Source organism: Necator americanus, chromosome V (genome assembly GCF_031761385.1).
Source record: "Necator americanus strain Aroian chromosome V, whole genome shotgun sequence".
In the NCBI taxonomy this organism is placed as follows: domain Eukaryota; kingdom Metazoa; phylum Nematoda; class Chromadorea; order Rhabditida; family Ancylostomatidae; genus Necator; species Necator americanus.
Genome location: NC_087375.1, coordinates 22,590,994 through 22,608,221, shown reverse-complemented (window position 1 = coordinate 22,608,221; position 17,228 = coordinate 22,590,994). Strand labels below are relative to the sequence as shown.

Genomic DNA, 17,228 nt, shown 5'->3' with positions numbered 1-17,228 from the left:
CAACTATCCGTTTCTTCAGGCTGAACTGCTGCACCCTGTGGAGTGAGCTCCAACAAGCCTTTTTCTCGAAACCTTTACAATATATCTGTGTGCCGTTTGCTGCACTGCAGGAAAACACATCTGGTATCCGCTGGTCATTAGTCTCGGGATACTACACCATCCGCTACGGCGATGTTAATGAAAAGAAAATAGGATGCTGCGCTATTGCTATGAAGAACGACTCCTGAAGACTTCAACCTGCAGGGGAAATTTGTTACAGCGTCATCTAAATGGGCATTCGTACGACTGAGGGATCTTAAGTCCTCGCGTACTTACAGAAACTGCTGAGGAGAAAAACAAAGAACTCAATGCCTTCATGTCTAAGATACCAAACCGGCAGGTGCTCATTGTCGGAACCTGCGCGAATGCGACGAGATTTGATCAACAATCCGAGGGGCTAGAACATGGTGCTATCCAGCAAAGCACACGCTAGACAACAAACAGACCACAAACGCTAGCCTGGTAGGCGTTTGCGACCTGCGACCCTCTTTATTGTTTCTACATTTAAGAGAAATCATCAATGCTATCAACCAAACTTGCAAACGACAATCAATTCAAAGTCAGAAGAGCAGCAGCACCAGAAAGATGCCGACTTTTAAACTTCAGCTCAATTACATTATGGCAAGGAACCATCTACTACTACACATCGGAAAATATAGAGTTGTCTAGGACTTCTCATTCGAGCCACCGCCCAGTTCTGAGCATCAAGATACGATTCCACAAAAGAAACCGAAGAGTCCTTCTCCGAACGAAAATGAGCATGCAGGTGTGAAAAACGAGACGTGCAGGGCGAAAAGATGCCAACGTGCTTCTGTTTTACTACGGACCAGGAAGAAGCTTTGCAAATTTTCCTTCTTCAGTTTCCTTCGCAAAGTGTGTCCATGAACCGGCAAAAAAACGCTCCCAGTTCTGGAGAGGATGAAAAAGTTCATTTTTGCATCTGGGAAAATAAGATCCACGTATTCTGTATGTGCCGTCTGCATAGCAGCGCCTGTTTCAACCTGGAGAAGCGTTTGAGAGTGAAGCTGCGTTGCCAACTGTAAGAAGATCGCGAAAATGATTGGACATCATTTCAGTCACATCAAGAGTGAAACGTTCAAAAATTCAACCTGAGAAAGTATGTGCTTCACTAAGACCGTATAGAGAAAAAATAAGAAGTATTCCATTGCTAATGGAGTCGCTGTCGGTGAGGCAATCTTAGCAGAGAGATTCGCTTTAACACTTCGCTGAACTGGCGAGCGCCATTAACTCCTGAAGCACTCCAGCACATCTAGCGACCGATACACGCAGTCAGTGAGGAACTTCTGTCAGAGTTGGATGTTCCGGTTTGTAAACAAAAGATGAAGAATGAAAAGTCTAGTAGGAAAGACGGGATTAGTGCAAAAATGTTTAATACTCTGACGACGAAATGACGACGGCGAAAGGATGTCGGACCTATGGAGATACACTATCATAAGCCTCCTCTACAGGACGTCACGAATCCGAGGAACTACCTCAGGAATCTCCTTGCTATGTGTTATGTATTCGGTATTGGAGCAAATCATCCTAGACAGATCTATGAAAAACAGCAAAAAAGAAACGCGATGAGCAAGCGGATTCTCGTCGATCTACGATTGATCACGTGTTCGCCGTCAGAAGAGTAATTGAAGTGTGACAGCGGTACTCGAAGTCAATCCAATTAGAATTTTTAAATTTCAAAATCGATCCTCATTGAAGCAAACGCACTTGGCTCCCACGGAGTACTAGGAAAGTTCTTACCAATTCTTCACAAACGAATAACTACTGCAGTTGTTAAACTTCCTCACCAATGTTTTTGAAAACAAATCAAAGGAGCGAAGTAATCTTGGTGCGAAAGATCTCATCAGCCAATAAGATGAGAAGACTGTGTAATCGGTCCTCGATTCTGTGATTCGATTTTTAAAGCTGCGTCAATTTTGAGTTTGGTGGAGGAGTTAGCATGTTTTCTCAAATCGCCCACCGCGCCAGGACTAGAGTGCACCAGCATGCGTGAATCGACTTTTTTTTCAACATATTTTCTTTTGCTTCTTTTTCTATTGTGATCTTTTGTTGAACTTTACATACCGGTTGCTGTGGTATAGTTTCTTCCCCCAGAAAAATCTGCTTTAAAATTTAAATTTGCAAAACTTATTACTTTGTCGTCCTCTGTTTGTACAAAAGAGTACTGACGATGAACACCTCTTTACCTCTTTTCTCCAAATATCGACAATAGAAGTAAAGTGTTCGGCCTATTGAACAGTAGAGGCGTGGTCGCAGGTGAACACCTCAACTCACATTCTCCAAATTTTTTGGCAGTTTTCTTGAATTAGATGTTAGACACTATTACCAATATTAGACATTTCTTATCCGTTCTAATATTGAATTATTAGTCAGTAATTCAGTTATTCAGTTACAAGCATTCATCCTCACGCACAGCGAGGAAAATAGAGCGTTCAGTGCCCACTCTCAGCAATGGAAGTTGACTTTTTGCTCTGTACTCCACAACTCTTTCCTTTCTCTTCTTTCATATATAGGTTTCATTATATAATCTACTGCATTTGTTGAACCACAGCTCCATTGTGTGCTGAGCGAGCAAGGAGACTTCCTAGTTAAATAAATGAGACACATTCCTCGAGAACACAACATCCACGTTCCACGTCTTTACTGACAGGAGTGCATACTGGTGTGCAAAAGTTAACGAAAAGATAGGCAACAGCGGTGCTAGCTGTAGCAGAACTTGCTTTGCCGTCTGTGATTATCACTCCTCTGCTTTGAAAAATTTTCTGCCTTTTACATTCCCCAGAGAACCATCATAGATCCCATCAACTTGAATGTAATTATTACCTCCGTATAAAAGTCTATTCTATTCGTATCATTGTGTATTTCTTTCACTTACTTTCTGTACTAAACTGTAATAGTTCTTCCTATGTATGGTCCACGTTTCATCGAGCTTTGTTGGTTGGCATGTGAGTGAGTGAAGTTACTTTCGTCCTTAAGTTTTGCACACTAGTGCATTATCAGTGACAGTTGTGGTTCTCATCTTCTGTTTTAAAACCTATAATTTAAAGGCTTGAAAATTTGAAATCTACTGTTTGAGTATTTCTGGGGCGTTACTCTACAACCTAATGATTAAAAGACTTCCATTTGAAAATTCAATAACCTTATAACTGCGCTATCAGGAGAACTAACAGCAAATACAGAAGATAACTTGGGAATCAAAGCGTAATCTGTATCAAAAATCTCCATAAACAATGTCCTTGAGATACCTGTACGAAAAAGCGCGTGCAAAAGCAACCTTCTGCAGTAATGATGTTTCCATTCTATGCGTTCTTCTCCTGCCACTGCTTTAGGTCTCCTAGTGCTGTACAGTAGACTCAGCACCTGGCAATTCTTTTAAACATTTCTCTACCAGTACAGAAGATCAGGCACGTTCATCTTCGCTTAGACCGTATCTTATAAAAAGGGCTATTCACTTTGCCAGCCATCCACTTCCTTTTATATTTAAACCACCAGCGTCTCATCTAGTGTCTTCTTGGCTTAAGGGCACATTATCGAGAGACTAACGATGTTGGGATCTCCGTAGGTGAATACTGAGTCCATGCTGTTGATTACGAGTACAACCCCGCTCGATTCTTTTAATCCCTTCTTGAAGAACGGCTCTTTTTCCAAGAACTATATGAAAACGCGCTCCCTTCCGTACATGCTGTATCAACAAGCGACCGACGGAGATCAATGAGATCTTCTTAGCAGACTATTCAAATGAAACCAAAGAATAAAATGTTGAGGGAACCGGTGCGTGTGTGAGGGTGAAGCGATTTCACGCTCCACGTAAGAAAAAATGCCGTTTTCCGCGCCATTCTCCAAGACGATTAGTGAGTTGAAGTGGGGCAATGCTCGTTTTTCCAATCTTCACCCCGGAGTCTATACGTGCCCACGTGGACCTCAACATCGTCAGCATCGTGATACACCGTCCTTAGTCCTGAAGTCTTATGGATTAAACAAAGAGGACTCGTTTGGCCTTGTTATATCATCTACTTGCATTTTTCCATTTCTACTCTCACATTTTCCGACTGCGGGTGATTATACTAGATTGATTAAAGATGATTATACTTTCAAGAACCCGTTCCCTAATACTATCTGTTAATACCGTAATGTTCCTCTTGATAAAGTCCAAACAATAAAGTCTAAGCAAATCCAAATTGAAACAACTCCTAAATTTCTTTGATTTCTCTGCAAATGCGTTCGCTGAGAGAATTCATATCCGTAAATGAACTCGTCAAAAAGTACTATGCATAAAAATCGGCCAGGGAAGGCTTTGTGGTCGACGGAGCTGCTACGTTACCTGAAATATTTTTCACAAGGAGTAAGGTAAAAGCCGCTCGTCTTTCCCTGTCATATCCCTACCACTATCTTCACCGATCCTCTTGTTCATTTTGTTAAATCTGTGATTGTTCCAAGACGTTGCTACAAACAGTCGACATCGCGCAACTGGTAAACGCGCAACGGAAGCTTTGGAGATGTCTAACAACACCTCGAAGTCCTAATCGGCCTATCGATGACACTCCGCCGGCCTCCAGTTGAAAACCGATGCCGACGTCACAATTATCCAAAGAGTGTAGTAGGCTGGACAGAAGGTCTTGTTATCCATATTTCGAAATTTGCAGAACTTTCCATTTTTGGGGGAGAACCCATGTTACACCACGTTGTAGTTGTAGAACATTCTCGAAGCTTCTCCACAATATATATATATATATATATATATATATACAGCCAGGGGCTTTCCTTAACATTAATCACTATGTAAATTACACAAGAGCAACTTCGAGCTATCATCTTTTATGAATGCATTTTGGCATTGGAGCAACGGCAGCAACATCAGCAGCAGATTGGGCCAGGGCAGCACTAGCATCAGGACTGTCAAGCGCTGGTTCGCTCGCTTCTCAAGCGGAGACACCGACTGCGAAGACAAGTCCAGGTCACGATGCCCCCACGCAGTCGAAGACTGCGTCATTCTCGACGCTGTCAAATAGGGTTCGGAGATCAACACCCGCAGTCTTTCGACACAGACACAGACACAGACACAGACACACACACACACACACACACACACACACACACACACACACACACACACACACACACACACACACACACACACACACACACACACACACACACACACACACACACACACACACACACACACACACACACACACACACACACACACACACACACACACACACACACACACACACACACACACACACACACACACACACACGTGATTCCACCGCTACAATCGACCACCGTTTGAAACCATTTTCGCTCCTGTCGTATTCCAGCAGATCATCGACTTTACTATCTTACCTCGCTCATAGTTATTTCCCATTTCTTCATTTTCCGCAATTCAAAAATGTGTCTCTTCCTCGCCCATTTTCAGGAGTGTTAGACTAGCTTTTTTTATCTTGTAAAATAGTCAGAAAATCTAGCTACAATGTGCTTCTAATCTGTTGATGTGCTTAGTTCCTCTCTCATGATCTACAAATAGCTTTGTTTCTCTTGTTTTCTTTTATTTTGCAAAAACTGGCTGAATTCATGGGATTTCTTTTGCGATTTATATGGGATGCCACATTTATGATCCGGCCTCTGTTTGTCGACTAGGTTCTCGCTGCTACGTTGCTCCGCGTATCCAATCCCTAATGAAGCAGTAGAACTATATGGTGGTACTTGTAAAAAAAGAAGAGACGTCCAGAAACAAGCTGTTATCAGAGTAGTGCTGCGAAATGGTCATCTGCGGAGATGCTCTTTTCTTTCAAGAAATAAGGAATATGCAAAAATTCTTTTTAGTGGCAACAACGAAAAAATCTCGACGACACAACAAATTAAAAATCTTAATCGTTGATGAAATTTGATCCCCAGACATTACTCATGCAAACCTTCGCAGATTTTTGGAAATAGATAAGATAACGAGGTATTCAGCGAAACTGGATACATAAAACATAGAGGTCTGACTTTTTAAAGGAAATCTTTGCAAATGCTTTCTCGAATAATTTCAAAAGACTTTTGATTTTTTAGATGGGGGATAATGTTTGTTCCTTGCTTCCAACCTTGCTTTTTTGATTCACTACTTAGATTTACATACTGTGCAGAAGCATCAGATAAGTACTTATGGAATTTCTTCCATCGATTCGTTTCCGGCAAACTTGGTTTGACAAAATTAAGGGAGCATTCCAACGCTAAAATTTTACTAATGATTTATCAGACTTGTTGGATGTAATGAAAGAGTATTTAAAATTCGCGTGTTACAGGAACTTAGGAACTTGGATGTTGTTTCAGTCATTCTTGAGGATGCTTCACCTACATCATCACATCCCCATCTCCATCCCTCCCCTCTTGCACATCTTTCACTTATTGTTCCCGTAATTTTAGCCCGGATTCTGTCCTAGTCTTTGCTAATTTACTAGAAATTGTAGGCAATTAGGTGTCATTCGCTGCACACATTACTTTCAATGGGCTGTTGTCGCTTGTGGAAACCAATGGAAATGCTGCTATACAGTAACTCGTCCTCCTTGAATATTCGCCTCCAACACAACACTTTCAAGGGAACGTAACCTCATAAGAGATTCGTTTGAGGAGTCCTTGAGAACTGGAAAAAAAACTCGTTGTCTATGGTGTCTGCAGAGATGGCAAGAGCGGAGCTCTCTTGAGCCTCAGCAATTCTTTCGCTCTCTCTTTCTTCTAAGATTTTGGAGTTTGTTTCCTGGATTTTACGATACGAGTTACACCATTCTTAATACCTTCACATTAGAAAAATAACTAATAACTAACTGATAGTGAATAGCTTAATTTTTCTTAGTTTTTTTTTCTTCGAAAGGCGGTGTTTGTGGTATACACTTCTTCTATCTTCGGTGGTATGGCATGTTAATAATGTTCAAGGTCACGGCGACCTGCTAAGAAGACATTGCACTTGTCAATCATTCTAGATGGTTCAAATTTTCCCCGCATATCTAACTTGTTCAACGTCTTTTGGAAATATGTTGTTTCCTCCTTTCTTTGCAGAAACAGGCCTCTTTGGCAAGCGTTATCTTCCTAAGTGTTTTGGCAATTCAGTGGGAACAACAACATAATTTGCCATTAAAGTCACCTTTAGAACATGTTCGAATTCTCAGACCTGCAATTCTTTGTTTTCACAGGTTCGTTATGGTATCTTTTGACTTCTTTTCCATTACTGAAACCTTTTTGTTTCTGTTTTTCTTGAGACAGCTACAATATGTGACGAGAAGTGGTGAAGGTTTCAAAGCGAAAAAAAAGGAAAAAATCCTAGCTACTCGAATAAAAAAAAGGCACAGAAATACGAATTACGTCTTCAAAGAAACTTCTTCCTCGTGCATTTTCAGAAGCTCACTTCCTTCTTTCTTCCGCTTAAACTATCTTTAATTAGCTGCCAAATATGGGAGGATGGTAGGATTTGCAGTTTTCGAAAGCTCAGGTAATGACGTGCTTGCAGCCCACATGTTCTAACACGTTCCTACTTGTTTCGCAGGAATCAGGTGAGAACGTCACAAGTAAACACCAGGCTTCCCCTTCAGAGTATCAAGTGATTTTAGCCTAGGAACGTGTTAGAACATGTGAGCCAGCAAGCAAGTCATTATCTGAGGTTGCGGAACTTTCGCATGTGCGAATTCCACACGATAGTTCCAAAATGCTTAGTCTCTAGGTATACACTGCAATGTTTCTTAATTTCTAATTCGTAATTTTCTTCAAAACAACTACCCTTTACATCACTGACAGCATCTTAGATGTTTAAGCTATGTATCTATTGTGGGAAGCTTTTTTTTTATAGAGTTCTAATGTTCTCAGTCCCACAGGCCGCACTTGAGAAAAGGTGAAAAAGAAACATCATGCATTCATTTTGTGAATTTTGTTGGCCACTTGGATAAAACACAACTGTTATCAAAATATGTCGTATTTCTTCCTTTTTCAATAGTTTTATGCAGCTTCTAAACCTCATTCTTTTTTTTCAAATTCTTCAAGAGAAAAAGGTTTTTTTTTTGTCCGTATAGCTGAAACATCGGGGAATTTTCTTCTATCGCGCTTTGAATTGCTGCAAATTAAAAAGGAACTTTTTAACTGGACTAACGCAATGCAAAATATCCAATATCCTCTTTATTATTTTTCAAATTCTTTACCTTCGCCTTGCATACATTCTTTCACTTTCCTTGTTGTACCTTTAAATCAAACGATCTTTTGAAATCTGCTAAAAATTATATACTGAACGTTACTAAAAAAAATCACGGTTTATATATATATATATATATATATATATATATATATATATATATATATATATACTTTCTTTCTGGGATTTTAGCTTCGCTCCCCTTCACTGATCAATGAAAGTGCATAGTAGTGACATTTTCTGTAAAATCAGAATTCTCTTTTTCTAGCAACTTTTTCTTCTTTCTTTTTTACTATAAATAAAGGCAGAAGATTTCGTTGTCTTCTTTCTAACGCGTCAGCTCTACATTTTGAGAATATTCGAACTTTAGTTTTAAACACTCCTTCGGTTTCTATATAATATAGACGCAATTCTAAAGCATTACTCGAAGTATTGGGTGTTCTTCTTGTTTTCCCCAACACCTATCAAAGAATGATGTTTTAACATAAAATGACGTGAACAGCATCATCGTAGTGATAAAGATAAGTTCCACATCAGATTATTTGAGCTGTTGGGTACTATTTAAGCAGCCGTTTGTGTGGATGTTTCCACTTTTTGAAGAAGGCATGGCACCAAGTTGAGGCAAACGTGCAAGGAAATAGATACGTGGAGGATTCATAGAGGTGCAATGCGAAACGTGCAGTGGCCATGAATATGGAACGGTTGCAGCGTCAAATTTACCTTTCGCGACATCTGCACAAAGTTATTGCGCACCGATCCGACGCCGTTGGACCCATCACATCCCATTTCAAAGCTATCTGGTGTTGGTGCACCAATTCGACGCCATTAAACCCGTCACACCCGCTTCCATAGGTATCTGGCGCCGGTGGACCCGTCGCACCCCATTTTATCGCTTTCTAGCGTCGAGGCACCAACTCGACGCCTGTGGACCCGGCGCTTTTTGAATTTCGTGACACACACACACACACACACACACACACACACACACACACACACACACACACACACACACACACACACACACACACACACACACACACACACACACACACACACACACACGAACACACACGAACACACACACACACACACACACACGGACTAAGCGCATTGTTATATAGCATGATATGTGTACAAAATGGGGTGCGACAGGTCCACCGGCGTCGTGTTGGTGCGCCAGCGCAAGATAGCTATAATATGGGGTGCGACGGGTGCCAGGGCGTCGGGTTGGTGCGCCGGTGCCATAAAGCGGCAGGGCGGGTCCCACAGGTTCGAATTCCTGCGTCATGGTGTGGAAGTATCGCGTAGTAGCTTCATGTGCATGTCAAAAAAGGTAAATGGGACGTTGCAAACGTTTCGTAGTCGTATCCACTTTCCGCGTTCCTTTCCACCTCTACGACTCCCCCGTTTCTCAGAAAGTGGAAACACGCGTGCAAACGGCTGCTTATATAGTAGCAAGCTGTTTATTTGATGTGGCTTGGAAAGCTATCCTTAACAGTACGATGATGTCGTCCACGTCATTTCATGTTAAAACATTATTTTGCGATAACTGTTGGAGAGAAACAAGAGGAAAACCCATACTTCGAGTAGTACTTTCAAAATTTCTTGTCTTCACTGTGTTGGGAACGAAGGTATGTTATGGTATGGTATGTTGGCTAAAGTTTGAATATTCTCCAAGTGTGGAACTGACGCGTTTAGAAAGAAAACTATGGAACTGACGCGTTTAGAAAGAAAACTATGGAACCTTCCGCCTTTATTTATATTGAAAAAAGAGGAAAAGAGGAGGAAAGCGTTGTTAGAACAACAAAAATCTAATTTCAGAGAGTTACAGAGAGAAAGAGAATGATTAAACTACTACTGATTTTCATTGATCAGTGAAGGGGAGCGAAGCGAACTTCCATTGAGGAGTGGCTACGGGAAGGAACTGTTTGAATATTTGCTTCAATGATTTTTGAACCCGGAACTTTTTTTTAACTAACAAACTATAATGGAGAAACTCGGTTTGGGTAAGAAATGTTGTAGAACATCTCCGGAGACATTTTCGAAAACCAATTCTTTCGTCGAATAAAAATAACGTAGCCTTCACTCTCTCCGACATCATACACCTTATCTTGCTGTGTATTACCTCATTTCGCTCTTTTTGTTCCCATAACTCTCCTTGTTTTGCGCAGAATTCCAAAGTCTTGCGATGAAATTATTTCTTAAACGAGATCAGAGTAACTTTATATGATATCATTATGTAGAAACTGAATCATCGAAATATGGCGAAAATTTGACGAACATTTTGATCTTTCGGCAAAACGGGTTTCTCAGCATATGTATATATACATCATTTGTTGTAATTGGCAATTAATTACTTTGACCTTGAAAACCCGCAAACTCGTCATATGGCGGTGCCGGTTGCGTTGCAAGTTTTTACGCGATCATATGTGCACTATTCGAATTTCCGTCATGTACCGGGCGTCCTATGACATTTTCCATATGAGGATACTTTCTGCTTTCATCAAGAAAGTGAGTGGGACATCTCAAATGTGCTAACATGGGCCGCGCATAACTCTAAAAAAGCTGCAATTTCAGGCCATCACGAAGGGGATCGTGCCTTTGTTAATGAAGCTATTTTAAATGAAGAAATTTCGTTGGCTACTCATTTAGAAGTGCGCAGTAAAACTAATCTTTAAAAAAATTTCGCTACCCTCGTGTTTAAGGAAATGCGAAAATGCTAATCGCAGATCATATACATGAAACCCATGGCCACATAAAAGATATCTTTAGGTTTTTGTACAGAGAAAAAGCAACCAAGTAATTTGCTGGAAATTATTACTATAGAAAACACCATTACATTCAAACCAGCTCGTATAAAAAGATCGTTTGCAGACAAATGCAGACATCTGACCATTGATCCGCTGAAGAGATAAGCTGAGGAAAAAATCCTGCGCAAGAATCGCTCGTTTGATTCCAATCCTTGAGCTCTTTCGGCCAATCCAAATTCTCTCGAAGGCCATTTGGCTGCCTTATGCGCTATTTGCACGTGAATTTCAGTCCCGATTTCTATCCTCTGAACAGAAAAATGTTCTGCTAATAAGGTGAGCGACCTGTGTTACGCAATACGTACTGATGACAAAATTTGGATATTATGTCATTATTTTTATTGCATTGCTTTATATACGTGTATTTATGGCATTAGGAGACTTTCTGTTGGTTCGAATAACTTCGTACTAATTCGAAAATTTGGGAATCTGCTGGTGCATTCGAGAAGCGATAAAATTTCCGATTTGGGTGCGACTTTGAGTGGAGTGTCCGATGCCGTACTGTGAGTTAGTCAAAATATTTACTTGACTGCATTGCGGAGATCACATCTATGACATTCTTCTAATTCCGTAACTATTCATGAGCTGCAACTAAATATGAACTAACATTGTTCTTCTTGTCGAACATTGTTTTTCTTGTCGTCGAATACATTCTTTTCACATAATTTGCTCGTAAAAGTAGAGTCACACCCCATAGAATCTTCCGAATGTGATTCAGTGCTAGACTTCTCGCACCCACGGTTAGCCTCGTGCGGCTTGCGCATATCCAGTGCCGGTTCGTTATCTCGCCGTTCCGAATTCAGAAACTAGTCCGTGACACGAGGCACTGCGCCGACATCATCCTTACCACGTTCATCCACATTTAACACATCACAAAATGCGCCTAATGCTGTCCGCAGTTTTACTTTACTTTCCTTTCTGCACTCTTCTGTGAGTATCTGTCATGTTGTTATCGAAAAGTCCCGCCCCGACGCACCGATCAATGGGAACCAGGTTGCCCAGTCGGGTGCTGGATGGGTGATGCAGGGTGTTCCGCCTTGGTTGTCAGTGAATCGACACTTTTTTTAATGCGAATTTGCTAACACCTCTCGCGCTCACTTCATTCATCCCCTTATTTCTCTTGTGAAATGATGAGCATTATAATAGGTTATTCCAAGTTCTCCTGCTTATAGAGTATATTTAAGGCGGCTAATAATTTACTCCGAACACCTCTACAGTTCCACTCAATCGAGGAAATCTAAAGTACGATGTAGGAGTGTCCACCTACCGAGTCTTCATGGGGTCGGATTAATGACCATAAATCTCGTCCTTTACTGTTCCCTCATTTAAAATAGTGCATTCGCTTTAATTTTTGCAGGGAGCGGTTGTAAATGCCGTCAGCTTGGATTATCCACAGATTAGGAGGGTGGTTGGGGTAATAGTGTACTTACTTATCTACTGTAGTACATACAGTATACGTGACGAAAATTTCACTGCTATAAAATAGAGACAGGCATGTTTCTGACCAATAATTCCAAAGGAGCTCTTCACTCTGTCCAACAATGTAACAGAGACAACACAGTTTACAGAGTTTTCGAGAACTATCTTAATGCTGGCAAATTTTGAATGCTCTTTCTTAGCAACTGGTTCTGGAAAAAAATGTGATAGATCTCACCCATTTCATACAGGGAAAATCATATTAATTTGTTAAGGTGTAAAAGGCGGGAATTGGTTCGAGTAAACTTCCATTCCGCAGCATCTCTAGCACATATTCTTCCTTCTGGTACTTAGTTCGATTATTGTCAAAAATGCGATTTTCAAAAAAAGCATGGAGTTCCGAATTCTTCGAAGGAGTGGAACTGCAGTAGCTTAAGAATCCTAATGTAAACTTAGTTTACAGTAAAAGATTACGTATAAGAAAACGTTGGTTGAACCTGTTTTTCAAGATTTAGAAAATCAGTTCACTGGCTCTCAAACAATGATTTCTTGTTATACATAGGAATGAAAGGCTTTCTTTGCTCTCATTCATTTCATAGAGTTCGTTCAGTTCAACGAACATTTTCACATGAGCTTTGAAAGGTTTGTAATAATACAGTTGTTAGTTTGACTCAGTTGGCGTATACACATGTAGGTTGTCACACTGGAAAAACAAGTGGAAACAAACCAGATCCTGAAACTGTGAATTGGCAGGTAAACAGGCGACCTAATCCTTGAAAGAAGTGTTCAGTTTTACCAAAATTACCTACAAATGGCACTCTACGATGAGTGATGACTTTGAGCTTTCGAGTTATGCGACGAAACATTGAAGCTTAGAAGGGATTTTAAGACACACTTGCCGCTCTGGTCCCCTTCTTGTTCAGGCACATCTAAATTAGGGAGCTGCTAGCAGATTTACAAATCCCGTCTGTTCATTTTTCTAGGAACTTCAGAAGAATTATTACCAACCGAGAATCTTTTTTTTAGACCCACACTACTGTTACTCTTCTTACGTTCTCCTCTTGATGAAATGCGAACGAGTCAAACGATGTGACTGTGTAATCATTCTTCTTGAGAATTGCAATTGTTGAGAATGCATACGAAGGGTACTTTTTGCTCCTGCACCATCTAAAGTCACAATGGCGGGCATGCGCATGACCATGATCATTCGCGGTTTTTCGACTGCCACTCTGGAGTCTCCTTTGCTTCGGCGACTCTCACTGTTTTGCAAAACCACAGAACACTTTTTTGTGTTTCGCAGTTTCGCACTTCACAAGTTGCTAGTTTTATTTGTTCAATTGTCTACCGTACCCCTCTGACGAAGCATATGTGTTTATATGCTTCGGTTGAATATGAACTCTTGTCATGGGATGCATGGGGATTTTTGCATTGGAAAAAATTCCAGAATACAAAATATTAGGCCTATAGCTATACATATCTGTGGCGATGTTTATGTATTTGTAGTAATGGTTCCCTATTCTGGTCATATGAGATGCTATCGCATTAGATATCATCGATTCGGCCTCGTTTCTCAAGCTCTTTTATTTCATAGTCAGTTTTGATGTTGATTCCGTTTATGGTGTGGAACGACACTGATAACTACACAAAACCCCAGTGTAAATATTCGCTGATTAGTCTTTTTCCAGTTGCTCTCCGTAGAGGTTCTTGAGTTAGTCGTTGGTGTTGGTTTATTGTTGTCTCAGCGTGTCTCATAATTCTATAGACTTTGTCATCTCTCAAAAAAAAATCAAGAAAATCATTGGTAAAACTTCCTATTATGCCCTATTTCCCGTGTATATTTCCTTATAACATCACTCTTGTGGGAAATCTTCGATGTTGGGTACTCTCCAACAACAAATAAAGCCCGAAACATAGTTTGCTAGCATCAAAGCGAAAACGCAGATCATCACAAAACCAAAAATCGGACTAACCAAAAGACCTTACTGATCCATTTGTCTTACGAAGCAACTTTTTAAACAGTTATGAAATAAAAGAGTGTGTGGTGTATATTATCACTGTTATTGTACAGAGCAGTTTCGTTGGCCAAACTTTACAAGTCTAGGTGCTTCTGATCCATCCGGTTTCCAGATTTGCAGGGTGTTTTTCACATTCACAATGTTCTATGTGCAAGCTGCATCCGAATTATACATTCTGAAGTAAATCCAATGAAGGTCGTCCCAAAAACTATTCCATTTCTTGATATGTCATTTTTTTATCAAGAAGAAGTGTTTATAGTGTTTCATTTATGTTGTCTAGCAGTTCTCTGGAACATAACTGAAGAGTACACTTTGTATGATCGGATTTTAACTTACAGTGTGAACCATTACGTCTAAATTGTATCATTAGTAGATTTCACTAGCCGCTCTTCTAATTCAAAATTCTACAACGCGATCTCCAAGCAGCTTGCTCTAAATACCGTTTCTCATTAATTTTCGTAAAATCCATATAATAAATAATAAATGAATATTCCATGACCATGCTCGAAATCTCTTTAAGCTATTTGCTTTCTGTAGAACTACTAGGTTTGCACCTTATAACCAACACTTCAACGTGTACACGGACTCCGGTAGAACAGCTCGTATTTGCAAGAGAAGCATTTGCAGACATGACCACGCTCCATTCACTCACAAATAGTAAATGGCCCGCGAAAATGTGATGTTATGGCCAACTGAGCAATCTTCTATTGCATCAACCTTACATTTTTTCCAGTGGATAATCAGGAAATGTTGAGCGACACCCTTCTCAGTAAAATGATTGAATTATTTCAAGAAACGCCTCTCGAAAACATTTCCCTGATTAATCACTTATTGTGGAGAACTCCGATTATTTCAACAACTTCCTCTGTCCGAAAATTTAGGACCCTTCTTTGATATTCTATAAAACTAAATAGATCTTTCTCTTACTAAAATGTGATTTTGTCCGTGAAGTCTTTGCGCGCTCACATTAGTTCAACTTCATCATCAGAGCACTTTCCTAGTTCTAGCGGTGTCCACTCTTTTGAACATGTAGAATACTACCGATCGGGTCCTGAAAAACCTTCAAAAAAACATTTTCGGGATTGTCCTGGATTGTTTCGAAACTTTCTCAGAATTTCTTGTTTGTTTGTTACTTATTAATTGTTGTCTTTTCCGATGTTTCTCGAGACAGTGGAATCAGGAAATCCACAGAGAACAGCTGATGGATCTGCTAAAAATTCCCACTATTGCAACTCGTCTAGATAATTGGATTCCGACTATCACTTTCAATTTGACAGTAATAGAGTGCAGACACGTTGCAATCTATTATGAGGAGAATTTGTTCTCAGGGATAGTTTTCAACAAAAAAAGAGGGTTCAACAAATACTGCACCTACGCAATGCTCCTAATATTTGTTATTTACTTTTTGAATGCACTCTCGCATCTTCGCGATGACGGTACCACGCCGGGGTCTTGGTCCAAAAATTACGTGAACTTTTACCTCCTATATCTCTTTGGAAGGTTAAGAATGCACATTTGTGAAGCTCCAATTTGGTTCTCGGCTATTTTTCCCCGGAGAAATCACTGAGCTGATATTTTAGTGGGAATTGGAGCATTTACACTGCAATTTCCAGGGTCTCTAGGAACAGAGTCACGGCAGGTACAATGCTGGAGAAGCGGAAGGAAAATGAAGTTTCCAATGTTTAATTTTTTTATAGTACTGTATTATTCAATGAACGAATAAACCAACCACGGCTGCTCCTAATAAATCTAAATTTTGTGTTTGTAAGGATTTTTCATATTTTCTTGTGCTGTGACTCTTGTGAACTAAGTCCCAAATATTATTTGTTATTATTCGTTATCAAAGCGGGACGAAAATCGTGAATTCTTCCAACTGTTACTCCCGAGTTTTAATCTGTTTCCAGTTTATTTTACGGTAATCAGCAACGAAGTGGTGAAAGACAGGCCTCTTTTTCAAAGTTAAACTGTTAAATTCCTTCTTTAGCTTAGAGTCCAGCCAACAGCAACAGGATATCTCAAAATGTTCAACAATATATGCCTTATCTTCAGGGCTGAAGCACTATTTTCAAAGAAGTCATTTTCATTCGTTCGTTATACAGTAATCAAACAGATTGTGTAGTGCTATTACATCTCTCAACTGTTTCCACTTCGATGTCGACTTTCCTCACCGAACAGGTTTCCGCTTAGCTGATTTTTGCTAAATTGTCACATTAACATCACTTTAACACGGATCTGTCTATTTGTTGGTATGGCAGCCTGCGCAACATCTCTTGCGATGATGCTCTTGAGTAGCTTGCGCCCATAATTAAATTGAATTAAGGTGTTTTCCAAAAAAAATCTTAAGGATAATTCTAACACTTCCTGTTCACTTTTAAAGCATTTCTTTCATTCGGCGTAACACTGTGCAGATTAGGAAACTGTACGTTTGGAGCTCACAACGAACAAATAAAGATGAATGACTCTGCAGCTTTTTCTTTTTGGGCGCAGCTTACAATAGTTTATCTGGCAAAATTACTTCCACGGCTCCACAAAACGTTTATATATGGGATCTATATGGACAAAACTTGGGACAAAGGAAATTTTGCTGATCTTTTGTCGGCTTACTTGAAGGTAGTGTCAGCGGAAATTTTCCATTGTAACGTGGATGCAACATCTTCGTCAGCAACTGTAAACTGTATATTTTATTCCAAATTCTAATATGGGATGGAGAGATCCAAGCCTCAGAAATCCTCTGCATTAAACTACCTCTTACTTGTTTCAACTTAACCGACA

The 17,228-nt window shown here is 40.1% G+C and overlaps 1 protein-coding gene across 1 annotated transcript; it reads left to right on the top strand.

Moving 5' to 3' along the window:
* Positions 1–4,878: 4,878 nt before the first annotated feature.
* On the top strand, positions 4,879–16,142 carry RB195_014873 (uncharacterized protein; the record flags this gene model as incomplete). Its single annotated transcript, XM_064205313.1, has 3 exons — positions 4,879–5,067; positions 7,099–7,232; positions 16,070–16,142. 3 exons carry the CDS (start codon positions 4,879–4,881, stop codon positions 16,140–16,142), a joined length of 396 nt encoding a protein of 131 aa, XP_064061194.1.
* Between the last annotated feature and the right edge of the window lie 1,086 nt (positions 16,143–17,228).